Source organism: Emys orbicularis, chromosome 14 (assembly GCF_028017835.1).
Source record: "Emys orbicularis isolate rEmyOrb1 chromosome 14, rEmyOrb1.hap1, whole genome shotgun sequence".
In the NCBI taxonomy this organism is placed as follows: Eukaryota; Metazoa; Chordata; order Testudines; family Emydidae; genus Emys; species Emys orbicularis.
In genome coordinates this window covers 44,775,795-44,800,705 of record NC_088696.1, presented here as the reverse complement: position 1 = coordinate 44,800,705, position 24,911 = coordinate 44,775,795, and the positions used below count along the sequence as shown (strand labels likewise).

Below are 24,911 nucleotides of genomic sequence, written 5' to 3'. Positions count from 1 at the left end.
CCCAGAAAACAAGCTGACAGGGTCACTCCCCACGTGGGCTTTCCTTTGAGGAAGGATTGAGGAGCACATGTAAAGGCTTTGATCTCCAACCATCCCACACAATGACAGCTTGCTTTGAAATGAGCACTTTTCTTCATTTGCCTCCCACAAGGCCTCTTTCTCCTTTGATGGGTTATTTAGTTACAGGGGTATGTACGATGCCAGTGTTTGCTATTGCATTATGACAGGTACAGATACATGAAAACAATGCATGCAACAGCCCCTAGTTCATCAAGTTTAGACACAAAATACACTCCTAGACATGTAACTATCACTTTGATCTATACTAATACACAAGTGACTTGTCCTGGCTTCCACCCATGCATTGCTAAGCAAGGCCTGGGGCTTTAGGGTGAGCTGGCACCTGGCACCTGGTCTGCCAACATCACACCATCACCAATTCTGTTTGTTTATTTTTTAAAGGGTTAGTAACTAAGGGTCGGTCGACACCAGAGAATTAGATCAACCCAGACACGTTGCTCAGGGCTGTGAAAAATCCACACCTCTGAGCGACCAAGTTAAGCAACCCACCGCCCGTGTAGACAGTGCTATATCAATGGAAGAATTCTTCTGGCGACGTAGCTACTGCCTCGGTGGGAGGTGGATTAGCTCCGCCTGCGGGAAAGCCCTGCCCGTCGCTGGAGTGAGTGTCTGTGCAGAGACACCACCGTGGGGCTGTGTTTTACGTGCAGACAGAGCCTGAGGCTGGAATTTTCCAAGGAGACCGTTGTGGGGCAATGAGTGAGGCCGTTGTTTTGGACCCTGGTCACGCAATTCCCCATATACACACCAACAACAGTCCCCACATTAGTTCCATCTCGCACCCTGCTGCTGCTGAGCCAGTCTCTGTTCATCTCAGTCTAATTCCCCTGATGGAGAGACCCCGCACACATCTCCGACCCAGCTCCCTGGCTCCCCTCATCCAGGGAGTGGGAGTCCCGCTAGCTCAGCCTGTGTCACTTTGCTCTTGCTGTCTTCACATTAGCTCTGGCTGCTGCCTGGGCCTCACTCTTGGCCCCAGTGCCCACGGAATGGCTGATCTGTCTCCTCTGCTCCCCCTTGATTTCCCGGCAGATGCAGTGAGCTTGGCCAGCGTGAGAGCAGCAGTGAAGGAGGTGGAGTCCCAGCTGAACGGCAAGGGCCTGAACCTGCTCATTAATAATGCAGCAGTCAACTCCCACGCCACGCTGCAGTCAGTGCAGCCGGAGGAGATGATCTCCGTGTTCACTACCAATGTGGTCGGGCCGATCCAGGTGGCCAAGGTACGTATGGCCTCACTGGCTATTATTTACTTGGGGGAGGGGAGAAGGGAGGGACTGAGAGGCGTGGAGAGACCTTCACCCTATCTAGGGACTGGATCAAACGGAGTTCATTCTGTACCTGGAGCCACCCACTGTTTATCACAGTGTATTAAAAACTGTTAAAATGAGAAGCTATCGCTCTAAGTATAAGGGGTTTCCTGGTCCTGCTTATGGGCTAGCAGGAGGCATGGGAGCTGGGTCTTCAACAAGCAGTCTGCAAAGTGCCAGCCTAGGGTGAGGCAGGGAGAGTTGTGCCTCTCTGCCTTAGGGAGCAGCCTGCTTTCTGGATTCTAAGAAATAAAGTCATGTTATGTTGCAACCTTCCAGCAAGAGTATTAATGTTTTTATCGAACTTCTCTCTGTGCTCTCTGAACATGACATTTACAGCAAGTCATGGAAAGAGGAGAATATGGGGAATATGGATCATGGGCTGCTCAGCACCTCCTCCCACCTGCACAAGGCATATAGAGCAGCGGAGACCACGCAGGCAGCCAGACCTACCCATGCTGCAGCCAAGCCATAAGCTGCTCATTCAGAGTCAACACGCTGCAGCCTGAGTCTGCTCCCTGCTGCTCCGCTCAGGTGGATCGTTGGCCTTTGCATAGAGCTGGAGCATGTGTGCTGATGTGCAGACCTGATTCCATGTGTGCATGTGTCAAGGTGCCTGTGTCTGTGAGTGTGCGCTGCAGCTGTGTGTGGTGTGTGTGATATCCCCATATCTCCATGCACACTGAGTGTGTGACTGGTGTGTCCATTGCCATCGACACAGCTGATCACTCTCTGCTCCTGGCTCCCAGGGCTCCTTGGACTCCATACTCGCTTGATTGTCTTCTTACCTCCCTGATGGCTGAGGGCTCCTCCCTTCCCTTCAGGGCACCATCCATGTCTTCTCTTCTCCCTCTGCCCTCTGCCCCCAGGGATCTCAGTCTGGCCTATAGTCTCAACTTTCCTCACTAACCCAGAGACTCCCACACCTGCCTCACCGCCCCAGCTCACCTCCCAATCCCTGCTCCTGGCCACCCCAACAGACATGGCAACTGCTGGAACTTTGTCCTCTCTGGCCACTTGCTTCCCAGCGCCTGCCTCTGCATCTATCACAGAGCTGCCGAGATCACCTTCCTCTTCTCCTGCGACCTAGCCTCGTCCTCCTGCTTCCCCGTCCTTCTTTCTGGTTCTCTGTAAGGGAGTGTTACGCTGCGAGCTTCCACCACCAACCCCTTGGAGACTGGCGTGAAGGCCCCAGGAGGAGTTAACCAGAAGCTTCTGTCCCCCACGGCCAAAGGGACTTGTGATGGGTCCAGGCATTTGGGCTGAGAGGCGGAGGGCTCTTGCTGATGAGTGTTGGTGTTTTGTGTGGGAGGGAAGGCAGAAAACACAGAGACTGAGGTCAGGCAAGATTGGAGAGGGAGATGGAGAGGCAGGAAGGGAGCCAAGCGGGGCCAGTAAGGGCTCTGTGCGTGACCCTGGGACAAGCTAGAGGCAGTTTGTGGGTCTGGCACTGGCTAAAGAGGTGTGGGGGCTGTAGGCTAAGAAGCTGCTCCTTTAGCTCTTGGGTCCCCCTGCATTCGGAGGAGCAGGACGGCATCAAAGACAACACCAGGCCCTGCGCTTTGACTAGCCGCTCGGCTCAGAAAGGGGCAACAGGACCATGGCCGAGCTAACCCGCCGGTGGGAGGGAGGGCAGGGCCCCATCACAACTGCCATGTCCACAGCTTGGCGCCACCGCTCAGGCGGGTCCCAACACCATGATGGAGGAGGTTTGTTGGGTTTTTATTTTCATCAGGAGTTTCTGCCCCTGCTGAAGAGGGCAGCTGAGGAAGCCGGAAAGGAGGGGCTGAGCTGCAGCAAGGCAGCAATTATCAACATGTCCACTAATGTGGGCTCCATCGAGCTGTGCTTCAAAGTCCTGGAGATCCCCATGTACCCGTACCGTGCCAGCAAGGTAAGCTGCGTTCCCCACTCAGCCTCGGAAAGTCTTAGGACTCCGGGGAGAGTGTCAGGCCACGCTGCCTTGTGCAGGGCCTGGGTCTGGTGTACAGTGACTCGGGAGCCTGCCAGAGCTCTGCTTTAGTTGGTGTCTGGTTCCAATTGGCTGTTCACCACAACCAGAGCTCCCCCCACGCCCACCAGACTCTGGCTGGGAAGCTCGGCCCTTGGAGGCATAGTCCCCAATAACACCTCTTCCCTTCCGAGCCCAAACTTATGACAGTGACACTAAAACCCAGCATTAATACAACACACAATTACAAATACTTGTAACCAGCCTAATGGCTAGCCTTTCTACCAATGCCCAGTTACTCTCTGCAGTGCCCTGTGCTGTTGGTCCATGGGTGGCCCTGTTAAGGGGAAAGGCCCTGTCTCCAAAACCGTACTATGGACATGCCCTGTGTATCCTGATGAAAAGTGTACAAAACACCTGGATTTGCTGGGGGTGTGCACGGCTCCACAGGTCACTCAGTCAGTTAACCCAGGAGAAACACAGAGAAACTCCACCTAAGTGAATGGAGTCACTCTGGATTTACTGGTCCAAACACCATTCCAGTTTGAACCTGGGCAGCACCGGCCTTCCCTGCAGGAAACTTGACACCAGCCGGCTGCATCTCAGAGAAGGAACCAGCAGGGCCGGCTCTAGGTTTTTTGCTGCCCCAAGCAAAAAAAATGTTGGCTGCCCCCCCCCCCCCCGCATTTTTTTTTTGGCTTTTACACGTTTGCACTTTGCAATTTTGTTTTGACTGTTTAAAATTTAAAAAAAAATGAAAACAGAGAATTTGTAGTTAGTGAAATAAAACAATTTCCTACTAGTGTAATTTTAACATTTTATTTTAACAAAAACACAATTACAAACAATTTGAGTTCAACTATACATTGTAATGAAAAACTTTAGTGTCTTCCAGTTTCTCATAAATTAAAAGAATTTATATGAATTGAATTTTTCTGGTTTTTATACTTGCGTAGTCTTTTAATAAGTCAGTGAAATCTAAATTTTTTGCAATAGTACTTTCAATTGAAATTAATGCCAGTCCTGACATACGATTTTGAGACATGGTGGACCTCAAATAAGTTTTTAGTAATTTCAGTTTTGAGAAACTGCGCTCACCAGAAGCCACTGATACTGGTAATGTTAAAAGAATGCGTAATGCTATAGCAGTGTTTGGAGTGAAAAAATCATTTCTTGCTATAAATTCTAATACTTTTAGAGGAGAAATTTTAGGACTTATTAGCTCAGATAAAGCTATTAATTCATCATACAATTCTACTGCATCAATGTCAACAGCGTTATCAGTACTGAGCGCTAAATGTAGGTCTTGGCACTGCTTCATGAGGTCTTCTTTGGAAAACTGATTTTTAATATTTCCAATATCGAATAAAAATTCAAAAGTTTCACAATGACCATGCAACTGACAAAATCTTTCTTCAATGGAAGTTATAGCTACATCCAAAATACAATAGAAACATTCAACTTTCAACCTTTCATTTGGATCGAGAATAGGATCATCATGAGCCTCATAACAAAACTGTCTTGTTTTTTTCCGAGGACGAATGAATTGTTGAGGTGCAAACGTTGGTTCAAAATCAAGATCCTCTGCTATTGTTGTTGCTTCTTTGACAGTTTCTTCAAATCCTTCATCTGAACGGTATTTTTTTAAATATTCCAGCGTTTTATTCAAAATCATCTTTGCCTCGGATATGTCTATGGTTATGTTCTGCATAACTTTGCTGGTCAAATTAATTTGATTTAGAATATTGTGCCAAATAACCGTGCAACATGAAAATTGAAACTGCATCATTTTCTGAGCCAATGTTTCAGCTTCATGTCGAAATGAAGGATCATACGACAAGTCCTGGCTTATTTCAAATAGTGCATCGTAAATCTCTCCTGATGAATATCGGAATGGTCTAATAGCTTCTATCCTGCTTTCCCATCTAGTTTGACTCAGAGGTTTAAGTGTGAGTTTTTGTTCAAGATGCTTCTTCAAGACTGCCCAATGGTGTGTGGAAGCACTAAAAAAGTTGTAAATTGCTTGCACTGTGGTAAAATATGAAACGGCATCTTTAGATGATTTGGCGGCATCACTGACAACCAGATTGAGCGAATGCGCATGGCAAGGAATGAAAAAAGCTCGATTGTTTAAATTCAATATTCTTTGCTGTACACCTGCATGTCGTCCTCACATGTTTGAGCCGTTATCGTACCCTTGGCCGCGCATATTTTCTAAAGGTATTCCATAGTGTTCCAATCTCTGTAGAATTACATCTGTGAGGGCTTTCCCAGTAGTTTCGTTCACTGGTATAAATTCTAGAAAGTGTTCACAAATTTTCACTTCTGCATTTTCATCAATTTTCAGAAATCGTAAAACTATTGACATTTGCTCAGTTTTGCTCAGATCTTGAGTACAATCAACTATAATTGAGTAATATTTGGCATGTTTCAAATTCGATAAAATTTCATTACGCACTCCATTAGAAATTAATTTTATTATCTCATTTTGTGTATTTTTAACCAAATAATGGGTGTGAATCTCTCCATCTTTCACTCTTGGTACATACTCAGCCATAACATTATCAAATTTTGCCAATAACTCAACCAATTTTAAGAAATTTCCATTGTTATTCTCATATAAAATATCCGAGGATCCACGGAATGCGAGGCACTGTTCGGCTAGGAAATTAATGATTGCCAGGAAACGTTCCAACACTGCTTGCCAACGTAGAATTTCTGAATTTAGTTGACGTTGCTGTACCGCATCGATTGTTGTACCGGTACATAATCTGTTTGACAGCTCAATCCAATTTGTCAATGAGCGTAAATGATTTTTTGATGTTTCATGTTCTTTCAAATGCTGATGCAAATTTTGCCAGTCATTAAAACCTGCAGTTGCCAGAAGAATGTCCGAGTTACAGAACAGTTTGCAGCAAAAACAAAAAACTACATCTTTGGACTGTGAATACACTAACCATGATCTATTAATTTGTTCCCCATTTTTCATTTTTTTCTTCATACTGGATGGCATAAATCGACGATTCGACTCATTAAATGGATATTCAAATGTAGGATCTAGTTTTGAAGGACCTTTTTTCACAATAATAATTCGCATTGTATCAGTAATTATTGTCGGCCATGTACTTGGATCCGATCCTATGTCAGTCTCTCCACCTTCCAATAATTGTTCTTCAGTTTTAGATTTGGATAACAGTTCTTCATTTCTGGACTCTTCAGCTGAAGTAGTAAATCTTTGGATGGATTGTGATTGTTCATCTTTATCAGTTAGTGAAGATAATCTTTGGTCAGATTGTTGTTCATCTTTGGTTCAATCGGTCTTCATCAGTTGATGAATAATCACCGTCAATGCATTGTTTAGAGCTTTCTCCTTAATTGTCGACTTTTTTAAAATACTTTTTTGAAGTACGAGATAGTTTTTCTAATTCTTTTTGCCGTTTCCCTCTTTGTTGCCGGTAAGCAGCACCAGAAAGTCGTTTTTGTTTTTGTCCCGGCATTTTAGCCCTATAAACACTGGCACCGACGTGAAACGGAAATTAGCGCAAATGGCGCCGATAGTGCAGCACAGTACACACACGTAATCGTGATTTGAGTGACCGTGTCACAACGTGACATGATATTTTTCACATCACACTCCTATTGCACTACTGTACTTGCTGTAGGTAAGGCGCTAGTCATTGGGGCGAGAGAGCTCCCCACGAGCTCGGATACACACTGGACCCAGCCCTGCTGGCGTTTTCCCAGCGCTGAGGCCGCCCAGCTGGAGCCCGAGGGGCATGCAATGGAGAGAGCTCTGTGGCTGGAGGAGCCAAGGAAGAAGTGCTGGGCTTGCTGGGCAGATGCTGCCCCTCTCTGCCAGGTCGCTCGCCCCCTGCAGGAGGGGAGACAGAAGGAGACTCCAGGCACTGGAGTGCTGTGAGGGGCTGTGCCTCCCCAGCATTTCTCCAGGGACCCTCCCGCCTGGCCCGACTCTTACCTTGCTGCGGATCTGGCCTGAGGTGGAGTCATCTCCGGTCACCGCTGCTCCCAGGGCCAGGGGTTGGGGCTGCTGCTGGATCCCAGCCCTGCTCATCCTTGGGCTTCACCTTGGCTGTGGCACGAGCTGGGCTCAGCCCGGGCTGCCACTCCGCTCCCCACTCCCCTCCCCTGGCAGGAGGCGGCGCAGAGAGGAGGAGGAGGAGGAGGCAGAGGCAGGGACAACCTGAGGAGGAGCGGACCGCCCGGGCGTCATGTTCCCCCATCCTCTGCAGCCAGAGCAGGGCCGTGCTACTGGCTCCTGCCTGGGGGGTGGGCACTGACCGCGGGAGAGCAGCGCAAAGAAGCCGAGGAGCGGCCCGTCCTCTGAAGCTGGGGCAGGGCCGCGCTACCGGCTCCCGCCGCTCTCCTGCTGTCAGCACCCACCCCCCAGGCGGGAGCCGTTAGCGCGGCCCTGCCCTGGCTGCAGAGGACGGGCCACTCCTCGGCTTGTTCGCGCCGCTCCCCCACGGGCAGCGGCCACCCCCCCCCCCAGGCGGGAGCCGTTAGCGCGGCCCTGCCCTGGCTGCAGAGGACGGGCCACTCCTCGGCTTGTTCGCGCCGCTCTCCTGCGGGCAGCGGCCACTCCCCCCCAGGCGGGAGCCGGTAGCGTGGCCCTGCCCCAGCTGCAGAGGACGGGCCTCTTCTCAGCTTGCAGAGACGGGGACAAGCCGAGGAGGAGCTGTCCGTCCTCTGCAGCCGGAGCAGGGCCACGCTACCGGCTCCTGCCTGAGGGGGGGAGTGGCCGCTGCCCGCGGGAGAATGGCAGGGACACGCTCCCCACTTAGCTGGCTCCGTGCCCCGCCGCACCCAGCAGCACAACAGGATCCAGCCCAGGACGCTGCTTGAGGTGAGGCCCCAGCATTTTGCTGCACCATACATTTTGCCGCCCTAGGCACCTGCTTGTTTAGCTGGTGCCTAGAGCCGCCCCTGGGCACCAGGCCAAACTTCCACTTAAGGTTTGATTCTGTTCCCACACTCTGAACTCCTATCTGACTGAAGCAGATCCGTGGAGTGGGGAGGTGTCCGATAGGAGATCCCCACCTCTGTGGTCAGTGTGATTGGCAAAGATGTGGTTTATTTTCCAGGCCGCTCTGAACATGGTGACGAGGTGCCTGGCAGCAGAGCTCAAAGACGCTGGAATCTTGTGCACCGCCATCCATCCTGGCTGGGTGAAAACAGACATGGGGACAGAGAAGGTAGTGCCCAGCGAGGTGCCAGGCTGGCATGCTGACAGCGCCTCTTGGGAGGTGTATTCCTCATGGCTCGCTTCAAAACAAGCAGCCCCCACTCCAGCAGTCCCCTGGTCTCCCCGCAGTGAAGTGCCCTGGGAGGTTGCTTCCGTTCTCAATGCAGCACCGTGCCCTGTAAGGCCGATGGCAAGCGTGAGACCCAGTCGGAGCGACTGCTTTGAATCCAGCCTCCTTTAGTGGCAGGAGAGTCGAGTTTCGGGAGCAGCTCAGCTGACGCTGGGGCGGGAGCACTGAGCCAAAGAGTCACCTACCCCACAGTCCAGGCAGCACACGGATACAGCATTCCCCAGGCAGGGCCGGCCCATGACCCAATGGCGCTCAGGCAAGGAGCGTCCTCGGCTTACCCCCCTATTTGTAAAACATTTGAATACCTAGTTTTGTGTTGCATTGGGAGCTCATTTCACGACTTAGATGCATGATTTGCAAGCATGAGTTATCCCGGTCAGATAAGACTATACATTTGCTAAGAAGAAAAGCAGCACCCCGAGCCTGGTGCCCCCCCAAGTCCAGCACCCCAGGCGGTCGCCTGCGTCGCCTGCCCCTAAATCCAGTCCTGCCTCCAGGCGAGCCCAGGAATCTCGCCTCAGCCTTCATCCCACAGGCCATTCCAGGAGCACACTGGGCTCCCGCTCCCGTTTTCCCCCCGGAGTCCTTTCCAATGGCAGGTCCTACGCCCCGTACTCACAGGGCACAGTGCTCTGCTCCGGGAGCCGCCCAGTGAAATCCAGGGGCTGCGTGGGCAGCGAGCCCCTACCCGTGTGAGGAGGGGGCGGCTCAGCTCTGGAATATCGACTCAAACTCCTCCCTGGTGCCTCTCCATGTCCAATGCCCTTACCCCAGACACGAGTCCGGCCCTGTCTGTCTGACACGGTGCTGGGCCCCGCTGGGCCTGGGCCCTCCTGACTCCTGGGCCTGCTCTAGAATGATGGGGCAGCACAGGGGTGTGGCAGCAACCTAAACACCTTGTTGGGGAGGAGCAGCAGGAGCATCTGCGACTCTGGGTTGGGGAGGGAGTCTGTTATGGCAGGGCAAGCTGAGACGCACGGCTTGGGGCATGCACGAGAGGGATACACTGGGCCAGATCCTCTCCTGTGACGGGGCAGCTGTAGGCCAATATTCCCAGCCCCAGGGGGGGCTCCTTGGGATAAAGCCACCATGGCTGCTCCTACCCCCTCCACCCTACTACTGGCCCAGGGCACATGGCTGAGGGAAGGGGAGTGTGGCTGTTACAGTGCAGAGCAACCCCAGGACAGGGGAGGCCCCCCAGAGTTGCACTGAGAGTTGGGCCCCACGTGTCTCTCCAGGCCCCACCAACCTCATGTCTCAGGTATTGACCTTTGTCGCCCACAGGCCCCTCTGACCGTGGAGTGCAGCGTGCAGGGCATCCTGAGCGTGCTGGCCGGCCTTTCGCAGGCAACCACTGGGGTGTTCCTGGACTGGGAAGGGAAGAGCCTGCCCTGGTGAGGGGGCTCCTGGCCAGCAAGCTCCAGCAGACCCGGTGCCCTGAACAGCGTCCCTGCCGTGTGCCACTCCCGAGCTAGTGGTCTGTCTTCCCTAGCCATGGGTAACCTCCAGCATCCCCTGCTCTGCTCTGGTCATGCTCAGCCTCTTGGCAAAGCTCTCTCTACTCCCGCCCCATGACGCGCCACGCGTCCTTATGAAATTTCTCCTTCTTCCCTGCCCCGGCTGTAGCCACCATTCTCCCGCCACCTGCTTGCTACCCATTTCCTCTTGGATTAATTACCCTCATTAACTGTTTGTATCAGTGTAATGCCTCCGAGCCCCAGTCCTGGCCCAGGGCCCGGCTCTGCTGGGCGCTGCACAGTCACCGAACAGAGAGACGCCCCAAAGAGCTTCCAGTCTCTCTGTGAGACAAGAGACAGTGGGCGGGGGGTACAGACAGACCAATGGGGGGGCGTACTAGAAACAATGACTCGCTATTGGCCAGCGTGACAGGCCGGGCTCTCAGCTCACCAGCAGCCTGGCCCTTGTCAAGAGCCTGGCTGCATCGCAGCACAGGAGAGTTTGAAGTGGGGATTGGAAGGAGGGACCGGTGCAGATGTTTGCAGGGAGCTCTTCCCAAGCACGAGGGGCAGCATGAAGGTGAAAATTCACTAAGTGGGCCGGGAGGCTGGCAGCACGGGCAGAGCAGAGGGGAGCGACCATAGGGCTGGTGGGGTCAGGCCATGACAGAGGGGGAGCCATGGAGGGATGCAAAGAGAGGGGATGACGGGCTCAGAGCACCAGGCTAGGAAAAGGATCTTTGCAGCAGATTCTGTCTGGATCTGAGGAGGGCGAGATTGCACTGGTCCCATTTCCATCTGTTAAGCCAGGCCAAGGCCGAAACCGTTTCCTCCCCCACTTCGCCTCCTCGCTTTCCGCTGCTTGTCAGTTAATGACGCTCCCATCGGTTGCTGTCACCGCTAGGAGCAGGGAGTATCTTTGACCTGCAGCTTTCTCTCTCCAGCCTGTGTCCCATGCGGCTGGACCTTGCAGCTCCCCTAAATATCCGATGCGGCCGCAAGTCACCGGCCCAGGAGCTTGTCACCCTGCCCCTCAGGTTCTGCAGTGCTCTGTCCACATCTCCCAGCAGACTCTCTCCAGCCGGCCAGGCTGGTCCCAGCCCGTGAGCTTTGCTGTCCCTGCTTCACATCTCTTCACGTCCCAGCTCGCTCTGCATGGGCGCTCTCCCCTGTCTAACCATCACCCACCATTTCCCAGTTGCCCTGCCCACCTGCCTTCTCCCTTTTATTTCTGCCCGTTTGTAAAGCAGGCCAATTGCAGCTTCTAGACACAACTGTGCCCAGCGACTCGCTGAGGAAGGTGCCAGCTAAAACAAAGTCCCCTCCCAGCTCCCTCCTGCCTTCCCAGTCCCCCTCCCTCCCCTCCTCTCTGGACCTCAGCAGCTCCAAGTCACACCCTGGTCCTCTCAGGTCACACTCCCTGGCGCTCTCCCCTGCTCTTTCTGCAGCTCTATCAGCCGGGTGTTCCCCTGCCCCCCGAGACTCTCTCTCCTTCCCTTTTCCAAATGCTGGAGCCCTTTGGGGGCTCATCGTTTTCTCAGGCCCTAGGACAGCTCCAGTCCTCCCACCTGGCTCTCCGTGGGCAGCAGGCTGGCTTTGGTGGGTGGTTACTGGGGTGTCCCTCTTTGGGGCCCAGGCCCCGCCCCAGCCAGTCAGATGTAACTGCCGAAGAGCACTGGGCCAGCACACTCGGTGCGTCCGTCCTCCCCTTTCCCACCCACCCCCCTGTTCAGCGTCTCGGTCTTGTGCCTGGTGCTGCTTTCAGCAGGACGAAGCCCATAAATTCTGCCCACAACACTGGCCTCTCTAACCCATCTAGTCATGTCTCTGTGGTTGCGAGGGAGGCTCGGTGCCCCCATGGCTGCGTGGGGCGTTGCTATGGTTACAGGTGGCTGTGGCTCTTTTCAGAGCTGGAGGTGGGGAGGAAGCTTGGGTTGAGTGCCCCTCCCCCAACAGGCCTTCCCAGTCTTCCCATTGCCCAGTGCTGCGTGGGGAGCCCCAGGCTGCATCCCATGGGTTTGGGCCACGTGCTCGGTTCCACCTTCCTACCATTCCCCTGTACAGCGCCTCTGCCGCGGTGAGATAGCCACTGGGTGCCGGAGGTGTGGTGTCCCCGGGGGGGCGCTTTGCGGCCTTAGAAACACTTCCACTGGTTTGGGATTTGGCTCGAAGAGCTGAGCACGAGGGAGCACGAGCTCCCCAAGGCCAGACGTCTGTGAAGGGTTCAGAGAGCAACCGCGATGGGGCAGGGTGAAGCCAGGCGCTGGCAGTGGGGAGCCCTGGAGCTGACCCAGCAGGCAGCATTTCTCCAGGGCACCAGGTCGGTCTGCCATGGGGAGAGAGTGTCCGGTCACTAAGTAAGTTATCCCACAGGCCACCTGCAATAAACCACTCTGGATAGGCCATGGGGCTGCCTAGGGGCAGGCTCAACATGCACCATGGCTTGAAAATGCACCATGTTATCACAGTGCAGGGCACCTGTATTCCCCCAGAGGGGACACCTCCACTAGCCTCCAGGCGCCTCGCTGTCACCGCTCTTGGGTGGGGCCACGTCTCTCTCCCCTCTGAGCGGGGTGTTTCCCGGCTGCACAGCTCCCTGCCTACATCTGCTATCCCCCAGCTAGGTAAATGCCCTGGTTAAGATACCCACAGATCTTCCTGCTGCACATTTATCCTTCAGGTGAAGTGTCACAGAGAAAACAACACAAGATCCCACACGTGTGCTCACCAGAGACCACCCCAACTCCTACAAGGGCTGTGGTTGAAGATCTGTCCTCTCCCCACGTGTTCCCTAGGAACTCCCCCCAAAGTTCAGTCTGTCTGGTCCATTGTTTTAAAAGCGGCCTTGAAGCACATCCACTTCCCAGTGTTTGCATTCGTCCTGTTTCCTCAAAAGAAGATACGTCCCAGCCCATGATAATACAGAAGCATTTATATTTTTAACACGACAACCTCCTAAGATACTTGAGCTTAATTCAACAGAGGGTCCTGTGGCACCTTTAAGACTAACAGAAGTACTGGGAGTAGGGTGACCAGACAGCAAATGTGAAAAATCTGGATGGGGGTGGGGGGTAATAGGAGCCTATATAAGAAAAAGACCCAAAAATCGGGACTGTCCCTATAAAATCGGGACATCTTGTCACCCTAATTGGGAGCATAAGCTTTCGTGGATAAGAACCTCACTTCTTCAGATGCAAGTAATGGAAATTTCCAGAGGCAGGTATAAATCAAATTGAGGTTCTTACCCACGGAAGCTTATGCTCCCAATACTTCTGTTAGTCTTAAAGGTGCCACAGGACCCTCTGTTGCTTTTTACAGATTCAGACTAACACAGCTACCCCTCTGAGCTTAATTCAGTAAGGATTGGCATATCTGTCACACTAACATGCATACCGGCCGAGCAGAGAAGGGTGGGCTTCGCTCCCCATCTCCGGGACCCACCGGGGTACCACTAGGCTCTTTGGGGGGAAGTGAACTGAGGTGTGGAGCTGAGAGCCCATGACATTCAGGCAGGACAGAACGAGCCCCAGAGTTCACAAAGGGATGGAGGGTGTTTCCGCACTAGGGCTGGGACACGTTCCCAGTCCCTCAAGTGGCCATGCCCTCATGTCGGGGGAAGGGGAGGTGCTAAGGAGGCCACAAGTGTAGGTAGAGCCTAGCCCCCCCCTACATTATTTGTCTGGCTGGAGGGACGGAGAGGTGAGGGCTGGTGCATCTCACACCCACAGACCCTTCTGTGCAAGGGGAGCTGCAGATCTATGGGGAAGACGCCCTCCAGGAGAGACCAGCAGCAGCAGCAGCAGCTCCTTCTTCTCACCCCACAAGAGAACACTGGGCCCTACCCATCCCAGTGCTTAGCCTGTGGCCTCGGGAGCCCTGGCTGGGACCGCAGAGAGCTGCCTGGACTCCTGCTGCTGGCTCCGCTCCTTGCTAGCCAAGCTCGTGTCGGCCGTACGCTCGCCCAGCGGCATTTCCCCGTCCCGCTGTCTGCCCATCACTGCATCGATCTGCTCCAAATGTCAGGGAATGTTCCAGACATCCATGGGCAGAGCCTCTTGTCCTGGGGCCAGTCGGCACATCGAGCGGGGGACACGGAGCTGCTGGCCTCCCTTGATGGCACCATTAAACCCTGCAGCATAAGGACAGCCCCTGCTCCCCCGCCCAGTGGAGGGTAGCCCTGGCACCCTGCATGAGGGAAGAGAAGTCAGTGCTCTCCCTGCTGGGAGCCCGAGGCCCGTAGGACCTGCCAGAGGAGAAAAGAGACGAAAGGTTCATTCATCCCTGCCTCCTGCTTACATCCTGCACCCTCAAAGGTGGGGGATAGAGGGCACCAGCCACCCACCCCCCCTTCAATGGAGGAGGGGAGGTACCTGGGGCAGGGGAGACCCCCAGACCCCCTGGCGTGATCGGGAGACTGGTGTATTGGGGGAATAGAGCCCCTGGCATGGCAGGGAGAAAGGGGACAGCAGGGATAGATGTACACAGAATCTCAGGTGTGTGGGGCGAGAAACTGGAGGATCCTGGTATAGGGAAAGGGAGGGTCACAGAGAACCCCTGCCATGGGAGGTGTCATAGAATCATAGAATATTAGGGTTGGAAGGGACCTCAGGAGGTCATCTAGTCTAACCCCCTGCTCAAAGCAGGACCAATCCCCCCGTTGGGGATTTCTTTTATCCCGGACGGCTCAGATTTTGTTGTCCAACCGCAAAGAGACAGGCAACGACCAGCAAAGATCCAACTATCAAGCTCTTTATTGTAGGCATGCAATACAATAGAGGACTACTACCCGTCTCCATAGAACCAGCCCCCTCCCCTCTGCAGATGCAAACTATCTTTATTAGCCACTTCGCCGCGTCATCACTTACGTCACGTCATCACTATATTTTCCCAGCTATATTTTCCCAGCATACAAGAGAGGAACAATGAACAACTGTTATGTTTTGATAATCTTCATGGTTAGACAAAGAAATACAAGTTACTTCAAAAAGCGTCTGCAAGCATTCTCCCCAGCCTCTGCAAGCATTCTCTTATCTAGCAAGGTCAAGCAACCAAGCGCCTGACTGTTTCAGCTAGTATATTTTTTCAGTAGGCCTCGCTGGTTGCTAAGCAGAGCAGGCCATCAAGGCAAACTCATCAGAGGTAAGAGGGGGATGGAGGGCATGGGGGAGTGGATATGGGGGTGCACACAGATGCCCTGCCATTGGGGATGTGAGGGGAATGGAGAGCATTGGAGAGTGGTTATGGGGTGCACATAGAGCCCCTGCCGTGGGGGTGGGTCAGAGAGAGAAAGAGGACATGGGGGAGTGGTAATAGGGGTGCATGCAGAGCCCCTGCCATGGGGGGGAGAGTCCCTGGCAGGGGGGAGATTGGGGGAGTTCCAGGGAGTCCCTGAAATAGAGGGGATGGGAGGAGGCTTGTGGGTGGACTGGCAGGGCACTAACTATCGTAACTTGGGCTTTCCTTGTTGGACATATAAATGTCTGCTCCCTCTTTGACTCCAGCTAACTCCCTGTCCCTGAATCCTTGTCCACAGCGGTGCAAAGCTCTCTCTGCGTGCGTGCGTGTGTGCGTGCATGTGTGACTGCTTTGTCGCTCCCAGAGGTGGGAGCGATGGACCCCTGCTCGGCCTGCACTCTGCACAGGTGGCAGTGATGGCACAAGGTGACAGGCTGGGGGGAAGCCCTGGCCACAAGCGGTTTGTCTGACCATCCCTGGGGCTGGAGCTGTTCCCCACAGAGGGGAGGGCAGCGGCAGAGGGCTGGGTTTCTCCCTGCAAACAGGAAGCAAAGAGCAGAGGCTATAAATCTATGTTTTTACAAGAATGGAAGAATACAGCAGACAAGTACAAACCTGAAAGTCCCCAGCGTGTGCCAGGCCGTCAGTGATAAAGGTGCTGGAGGCCGATTAGAAAACTCAGTTCCTGGTGTGGGGTTCAGTAATCGCTCAGCCCAAGGTGCTGGAGAAATCCTCTGTATTCAGCCAGGCAGCTCCAACTCCCTCTGCCTCACAGGAGGAGGCTCGGCACCCCCTCCCCAGCCTGCTGGCCTGCGAGGCTAACCCAACCCACTGACAGGTACAGGTCCCCACTGCACCTGAGAGCTAAACTCAACTGCACGGGCAAACTGGAGCAAATCTCACCCCTGGCTGGAGACACTGAGCTAGGGTTACCATACGTCCGGTTTTTCCCGGACATGTCCGGCTTTTCAGCAATCAACCCCCCGTCCGGGGGGAATTGCCAAAAAGCTGAACATGTCCGGGAAAAATACCGGCCGGGCACTTCCTCTCCCGCGGCTGCTCTGCTCCTCCCCTGACTCAGACTTCGGCTCTGTTTAAGAGCCAAGCTGCCCGAGCCAGCGCTACCGGCTTCGGGCAGCCCCCGTGCCTCCAGACGCCGAGCCGCCGGCCGGGCACTTCCCTTCCCGGGCTCCAGCTGCTCTGCTCCGGCGGCGCAGGGTCCGGAGGCAAGGGGGCTGCCCGAAGCCGGTAGCGCTGGCTCGGGCAGCTTGGCTCTTAAACAGAGCCGAAGTCTGAGTAAGGGGAGGAGCAGAGCAGCTGGAGCCGGGGAGGAGAAGTGCCTGGCCTGCGGCTGGGGTCCGGAGGCAAGGGGGCTGCCCGAAGCCAGAGCGCTCGGGCAGCTCAGCTCTTAAACAGAGCCGAAGAGTCAGGGGAGGAGCAGAGCAGCTGGAGCCCGGGAGGGGAAGTGCCCTGCCGGGGGCGCAGGGTCCAGAGGCATAGGGGCTGCCCGAAGCCCGAGCGCTACCGGATTCACGGTTTGCCGGGCAGCCTCCAGACCCTGCGCCCCTGGCTGGGCGCTTCCCCTCCCGGGCTCCGCTGCGCTGGGGAAGCGCTGGCCGGGGGCGCAGGGTCTGGAGGCTGCCCGGCAAACCGTGAAGCCGGTAGCGCTCGGGCAGCCCTTTTCCTGTGGCTGGGAGGGAGGAGGGGGAGTTAGGGCGGGGACTTTGGGGAAGGGGCGGAGAAGGGGCGGGGCCGGGGGTGGGAAAGGGGCAGGGCCAGGGCCCGTGGAGTGTCCTCTTTTTTTATTTTTTAAATATGGTGACCCTACACTGAGCCCCTCGCTCTGACACCACCTGCTAGAGCGCCCAGCAGGAGGGGAGGGTCCCAGCTTCCTACCAGCCCAAACTGAGCAGCAGAACATTGTCCCGATCAGCTGCTGGGAGCCAGTGACTCGTTCGCTTGGGCACTGGCATCCCCACGCCCTCAGCTGGCCCCAGAGTCAGGGTAAAACAGGTCCTGCAGAGCAGCTCATTTGAACCTCCTGTGCAGAGAGCCCTGCCAGCATGAGCCCTCTCGCCCTGCAGCTCCCTCCTGTCAGCCCTGGCCCGGCCCAGCGTGGAGCTCCCTCCCTCCCGTGCGCGTACATGGGTCAATGCATAGCTCCATGCATGGCTCCAGCGTGGCTGCTGTCAAGGGCTGTGCCGTTCCGTACGACCAAGGCTGTGCTGGCAGCTTTGTATTGTTCCAAGTCAGGCCGCTGGCCCGTGCAGCACCTTGTCTTTGGGAGATTGGCTAACGGCTATTGGAGCTTCACCCCCATCTCACTAATCCTGGGGACGAAGCTGCATGTGGTGCAGGAAGCTGGCCTGGCCCAACCCGGCCCGGCCCTGTGTCCTGTGTGTGTGGCTGAGAGAGGGCAGGGGAGAGTTTGCCGTGTTCTTTGGAGAGCCAGTGCCAGTGTCTAGTTCCCAGCCCAGAAGCCAGAGGGGCTGCACCGTGGTGCAGGGGTCGAGGACCCGCCTGGCATGGACGCTCCGCCTGGTGTCAGGGGCGAGGCGCTGGGCAGAGACGTTACAGGGGAGAGGTGCTCGATTATTGGCACAAGGTCCTTGGCAGCCAGCTGTAGCCAGGCAGAGAGCGGCTCTAACCCCACAGACTGCCGGGCAGGAGCCGAGCTGCACTGGACAGAGAATGGTTCTCCCCAGCGTTGCCAGCCCCTCCTTCGTGGGCAGGTCTCCAGAGAGCCCGTAGCTCCCGCTCTCACTCCAGCCCCCTGGCTCTGCCGTAGTACCGAGCCCGGGCTCTGGTCTCCATACGCTTAGGGCTGCCCCGGTGCCCCTGCAGCAGCTGGCATCTCAGCTTGCTCTCTAGCGGCATCCCCGGCCCCACCCCTGCCATTCACTGGCTCCCTGCAGCCCGCTTTGTCTCTCCAACTCTTTCAGCAGGAAGTTTGAAACCAGTTTCCTGACCACGTGGCTCCTGCTGCCCTCTGGGTGCTGAGCTGCCCTGACCTCACTCGCCACGGTCCTGGCACCGGCTCAGCCCCGGCATTGGGAGTCCAGCCTTTCTGCTCTGCTGGACATAGGGGGGTTAGTGGTTGCCCAGCTTTCAGGCTGGCTAAATGCTACAACCCCAGCCTGTGGAGGCCAGGCCAGGCCAGGCAGGGCCCAGGCAGGACTGTTGCATTAGAACAGTGGGTTTATTGAGGACACCAGCACAGCTGATGGCACGGTCACTGGAATGACCTGGCCCAGGGCTCCTGTTGCGTTGCTGGGAGACGTGTCACCAGGGAAGAACTTTCCCTTCCCAGCTCACAAAGGCCCCGTTCTCCTTCTCGGAGAGCGTGGGGATCCCTCAGACACTCACATCCACCGTCAGTGGGGCCTGCACAGGGCAAAGGAGAAAGAGGGGAAGGAGCCTGGTGGGAGGGGAGAAAAGAGCACCCATGGGGTTAGCTTAGGAGAAGGGAACCTGTCACAGGGTGACTGGCCCTCTAAGGGGAATTGGGCCCAGCCCCATCTCTGGCTGATCAGCTGCAGCTGTGGGGCAGAGATCAGACAGCGTGGAGATCCCTGGTCCTCGCAGGAGCCAGCAAGTGCTCAGTTAGCGTGAGAGCGCAGGGAGGGGGCAGGGTCCCGCAGGGGAAAGCAGCTGGTTCATATGTGACTCCGGCTAGGTCTATACTACCCGCCTGAATCGGCGGGTAGAAATCGACCTCTCGGGGATCGATTTATCGCGTCCCATCGGGACGCGACAATCAATCCCCGAATCGACGCTCTTACTCCACCAGCGAAGGTGGGAGTAAGCGCCGTCGACAGGAAGCCGCAGAGGTCGATTTTGCCACCGTCCACACAGCGGGGTAAGTCGGCTGTGATACGTCGAATTCAGCTACGCTATTCGCGTAGCTGAATTTGCGTATCTTAAATCGACCCCCCCCCTGTAGTGAAGACGTAGCCTTAGGCTCAGTGCAGTGCTGCTCGCAGCAGGCTGGGAAGGAGAAGAGAGCAGAGAGGGTCGGCTGGAGGCCCAGGCACATGAGCTGTGGACAGGAATCCTGTAGGGGTAGCCAGGTCCCTGCAGCAGACCCTGGGCTGGGGAAAAGGCCATAAGTGAGATGCTGAACTTGTGTTAAATGGTTTGATTTGGAAGGGAAGGGAATGGAGCACAGAGACCTCAGAGCAGCCAGTCTTGGCCATTCTGCCCCATGGACCAAAATGTGACACAGGCCCCCGCTCTCATACCTCTACACCCCTTATGACAGCTGAGGAGAGTCAGTGCCGGGGGAGCGCCATTGCCGAGTCTCCTCTCACCCCGTTCCAGCCAAGGCCGGCTAGACCAGCTGCCATTCTGGGTACACAAACCCTGCCTGCTGCAATGGCTCTAACAGCCCCGTCAGCCTGACAGCCCGGGCGTCCCTGCCTCACACTGCCCTGTGCTCCTGACACGGATCCCTTTCTTCCCCTGCCTCTTGGCCAAGGAACCGAGGACGAGCTCCCAAGGGTCCGGGAGCAGAGATTCAGAGTGAGTCCCGAGAGCTGCCCTTGCAGCTGAGACTCAGGTTCTCGGCTCGGCCTGGCCATCCCCGGGTCCAGTCAGCCGCCACTGCTGGGGAGCGATAGGGAAAGCAGCTGGTGCCCTCGCAGAGCTGCAGCTCAGCACACACTGCACTCACTTCACAGCAAAGTTAGCCTGTCCTGTGAATGGCACCTAAGGAAGGCTGGGCTGCTGCTGGGAAGGGAGAGGAAGAGGGAGAAGGGTCAGAGACACCGGGGAACATGAGACTGAAGCTAACCAGCAATAGATGCAATTGGCACAGGAGGGTCCCTTGCCCCCCAAAGCTCCCTTTCCATCATGCTTGCTAATTATTCCATTGGGGACTATTTGTCACGGAGAAAGGATACACTGGAAACCATCACCACCCTTTGCTTTAAGGGGACGGAATCTACTATGGGAGCTGGACTCTACTGGTTTGTAGCCATGCCGGGGCAGGCTGGGGGAAAATCCACAAAGGGATTTAGGCACCCAAACTCTGGTTTTAGGCCCCCTAATTCCAGATTTCGGCCACACTGCAGCCCATCAAACCACTGCTCAGCTGCCACCTCATCCCATTGGAGCCTGTATTTCTGCTGGAAAAGTTCCCTGGGCCCTTGAGTGAGACAGGCTCCTAGGGGCCCCAATGTGGCCATTCTTATGGTAATGTACCTGGGTCTGTGCATCGCATCGCTCTTCCCCTGGCTCTCTCGGGGCCTAGGAGTTCGGGGGTGGAACGCTGAGCATCACAACACCTTCGCCACTTGTGGATCTGGGCCTACAGGTCCATTTCTCAGGTGGGATGGGCTCTGCCCCCACCCCAGGGCCCTGCCCAGATTGGCTCATTGATCCCGTAACCAGAGCCAAAGGGAAGGGAATTGTCTCAAACCCCATTGCAGCCGGCGACCTGCCCTCTGTCGGGGCCCTTACCTGGCTCACCAGCAGGGGCCCCGTCACACTGGTTGCGTACACCAGGGACATGTCCTCTGGTGTCTCAGACTCTAGTGTGTTCAGCTTTATCACCCCAGCGTTGTTTATCAACAGATTCAGCCCTGAGCTTTTCAGATGCTCCTCGACTCTGGCTGCTGCCGCCTTGATGCTGTCTGGGTCTGTAGCTTCTATAGAGACAGAGCAGGTGGTTCAAGTGCGTGATTCCTCCTCCCTCATGACACCCCATAGCACACCCCTCTTCCAGGGGCCAGGGCACTTCTTACCACCGTAGTAAGGGGGGGAGTGACAATTGGGGAGAAGCTGCTGCTGGGCCCAGAGAAGTGGGGTTGTGCGGGGGGCGGCAGCAGGGAAGGATAATTGAAATAAAAACTCAGACCCAGCTGTCTACACTGACGTAACCTTTATTGAAAATTACTTGGCAAACTCGATACAGAGGGAGGCTACTCCGTGTTTCCTGGATGTTCATTTTCCTGCTCTATTTCATACCCTGTGGGCAGAGGGGCCCTGGGGGTTTGGTGGGTAACTAGGAGGGGAGAGTTAAGATAGGGATAGGGATTGGATGGCAGTTCCTCTCTCTCAAGGGTGAGTAACCAGGGAGAGATGTGCATGACGGATGGACTCTTCCAGCTGGGATTCTCCTCACACACACTGGCAGAGGAGTTGGGGGGAGCTGAAAAATGAAAAGAGGCTGAAAAACCTGATTTGATGTTTAAAGTCTCAAGATTTAGGGCCCAATCGCGTGATTTGGGGGGGGGTCTGTCTGATGGGTTGTGATCTCTGTGGGTGGCAGTTCTGAAGGCGGGTGCTGGGGCTTCCTGAGGGGGCTCCAGGCTAGGGAGTGGGACCGAGGGGTTCAGAGTGTGAGAGGAGGCTCCGGGCTGGGTCAGGGGGTTGGGGTGTGGGAAGGGGTGAGGGGTCTGCCTGGGAGTGCGGGCTCTTGGGTGGGGCCAGGGATGAGGGGGTCTGGTGTGCAGGAGGTGGTTCCAGGCTGGGGCTGAGTGATTTGGAATAAGGGTGGAGTCCCAGGGCTGGGACAGGGGGCAGGGGATGGGAAGGGGTGTGGGCTCCAGGAAGGAATTTGGGTGTGGGAGGGGGCTCAGGGCTGGGGCAGAGGATTGAGGTGTGGGTGGGGGTTCGGATGCAAGCTCTGGGCAGTGCTCACCTCGGAAGTGGCCAGCATGTCTCTCCAGGTCCTAGGCAGAGGTGCAGCCATGGGGCTTTGCGCTCTGTCCCCATACGCAGGTGGCCCCCGCAGCTCCCATTGGCTGCTTTGGGGGGGAGGGATAGCTCAGTGGTTTGAGCATTGGCCTGCTAAACCCAGGGTTGTGAGTTCAATCCTTGAGGGGGCCACTTGGGGATCTGGGGCAAAATCAGTACTTGGTCCTGCTAGTGAAGGCAGGGGGCTGGACTTGATGACCTTTCAAGGTCCCTTCCAGTTCTAGGAGATGGGATATCTCCATTAATTTTAAAAAAAAAATTATTAAAAAAAAAAAGACAATGGGAGCTGTGGAGCTGGTGCTCAGGGTGGTGTCTGCAGACGGGGGCAGCTTGCGGAGCTCCCCTGGCCGCCCCTCTGCCTTGGAGCTGGAAGGACATGCTGGCCACTTCCAAGGAGCTGGGCACAGAGCCTGCCTGCCCTGCTGGTGCTGTGGCCAACCAGACTTTTAGCAGCAACCCAGGCGTTCTGGTCAAAAACCGGAGAGTGGGCAACCCTAATGCATGGCACTAGAGCTGAGAGAGGGCTGGGGCAGCAAGAGAAAAGGGGGAGGGATAGCCAGGGAAATGGTGCTACTGGGTCCCAGGCACAGACTTGTTGCTCCTGGGTGAAGACAGGGATAGGAAATGGAGGGCGGTTCCCCTGTCTGAGGGGAGAGAAGGTAAGTAAAGTCTGCAGCTGAGCAACCAGGGAGTGGCTACATTTCTGTGTGCACTAAAGGCTGATGGTTCAACCTGAAATTCTCTCTCTCTCACTCACTCACACACACACACACACACACACACAGCGTGGGGGGGAGTTAAAGTCAAAAATGGGCAAAAAATTATTTTAATTTAAGGAAATCCAATCTTCTGACTTTGGGAGTCTGACTCATGATTTTTACTCTCCTGAGATAGGCAATCCGGGGAAGGTCTTGTGACAAAACATACCCCTGTATTCACACCCTACACACCATGGTAATAACCTCTGTACAAAGTACATTAGAAAACTCATACTTTGCTGGTCAGTATTGCCCTGGTAAAATTTGTGTGGCAACATTGTATGTGAAGGTGCAAGAGTCCCCTGTATGGTGTTATTAACACATGTTCCAAACCCCACAGCCCTGCCCACACAGAAGTTGGCAACAGATCTTTCATGCGTTATTACTTGAACTCACTTCAAATCTCTCTCTTTGTAGCTAATATACTTGTTTTACTGGTTTATCTAATTCAGTGTGTTTAAATTGGAGTGTTTGGATAACTATTTAAGGTAATAAAATGGCATATTATTCCCTTAAAGAAATACCAGACCATATATCTGCAGTGTCCAGGAGAGGGCTGGGAGTATAGCACATACATTTCTGGGGGAAGATCTGGGACTGGGGGTATGAAGGGGTCACCCTGCTGTATAACCAAGGCTGGTGAGAGCCAGAGTGTAGCAGGTGCAGTTACACACAGACCCTCAGGGTGTGGCTTGCATCTTCGAAGGCTGTTTATGAGCAGCCCCGGTGGGAGCTACCATAGCAGGGCATTGTGAAGCGCTGTAGGGGTGCGGGACTCAACCCTGCGGCACCTCCTGCTGGTCATCCATGGGAATTAGCTCATCCCAGCTCCGGAGCGCCCTCTGCAGGCCGGTAATCCGCATTACCGCTGGCCCCCGTGTCCCTCCCAGGACCCCAGTGCCCCTTTCTCCGGGTGCTGCCCCCTGGCAGTAACCCCTCTTTCTCTCAGGGTCTCCCTACCCAGGGGAACCCACAACCCTCTATTCCCACCTTGCCTCATGGGCAACTGCCAGTCACCAACTAGCCCCTGCGCCCTGGGGCAGACTGCAGTGTAAGTGCTACTCATCACAGGCCAGGTTGGGTTTGGACCTGCTGCCTTTGCCTACCCCTGGGCTGCCCTCTGCAACCCCCAGTACCCATGGGCCCTCTGCTAGGCCACAGCCTGGGGCTTTCCAGGCTGGAGCCTCCCCAGCTCCTCTGCCTTTCCCCAGCACTGCTCACCTCAGTTATTGAAAATACAACTTAGCATATGCTTTTCAGCCACACACACACACGCACACACACACACACACACGCACATACACAGTCCTGCCAGTTGATGTTCATAGTTACCAGTCTGTTGTAGCTCGAGTCAATCTAATGGCCAGTTAGATGGAGCACGAGTGTGGAGCTGGGTTCTCTCGGTCGCGATCCGATGCTCCGAGGCTTTGCAGGACTGAACCCAGAGTTCCATGGCAAAACACCCCAGCTTTATAGTTGTAAATTCCCATTTGAGTCCATGCATTTTGCAATGTTATCCTGTAATCATTAGTCCTTAAGTGGTGTTATCATTTGATGGTTCTTGTCGGGCTTCCCATCGTTATCTCCTATTTGTTGTCTCGCCTTCGGGGGTGCCTGCCTCACCTCTGAGGTCGTCAATGCTGCTAACATGTTTAGCATCGGATACAATGGATGTTTTCTGATTGTCTCCTAGTCTTTCCAAGTCTCTCACTTTTTCTTGACCATCTGGACATTTGTGATGGCTTTCACACCTTATCTTTTCCTGATGCAGGCATTCCTCATTCACACAAACAATCTCTTACAGAAACCTTCAAAGGTATCCAGACAGCAGTATTTTATATTCAGCAGAATACATTGTAAATCAAGCCTTGCTAAATCTTATAACTAAAACAATTCACATTGGGGCTTCAGGCCCTCAACATTCGTCTAATCTCCTTAACATAGATACAATACAAGATCCTGTCTCTTACTTAAAAAACTTTAAAACAAAGAAATGTATATTTAACTAGAGTGCCTAATTTGTAATACATATAGAAAACCATAGTAGACTGTCATAACTATAAAGGGAAGGGTAACAGCTCTCCTGTGTA

General features: G+C 54.8%; 1 protein-coding gene across 1 annotated transcript; it reads left to right on the top strand.

The window, feature by feature from the left end:
- Window positions 1-1,070: 1,070 nt before the first annotated feature.
- On the top strand, window positions 1,071-10,070 carry LOC135888649 (C-signal-like). Its single transcript, XM_065416384.1, has 4 exons — window positions 1,071-1,301; window positions 3,124-3,282; window positions 8,442-8,552; window positions 9,957-10,070. Exons 1-4 carry the CDS (start codon window positions 1,071-1,073, stop codon window positions 10,068-10,070), a joined length of 615 nt encoding a protein of 204 aa, XP_065272456.1.
- The last annotated feature ends 14,841 nt before the right edge of the window (window positions 10,071-24,911 follow it).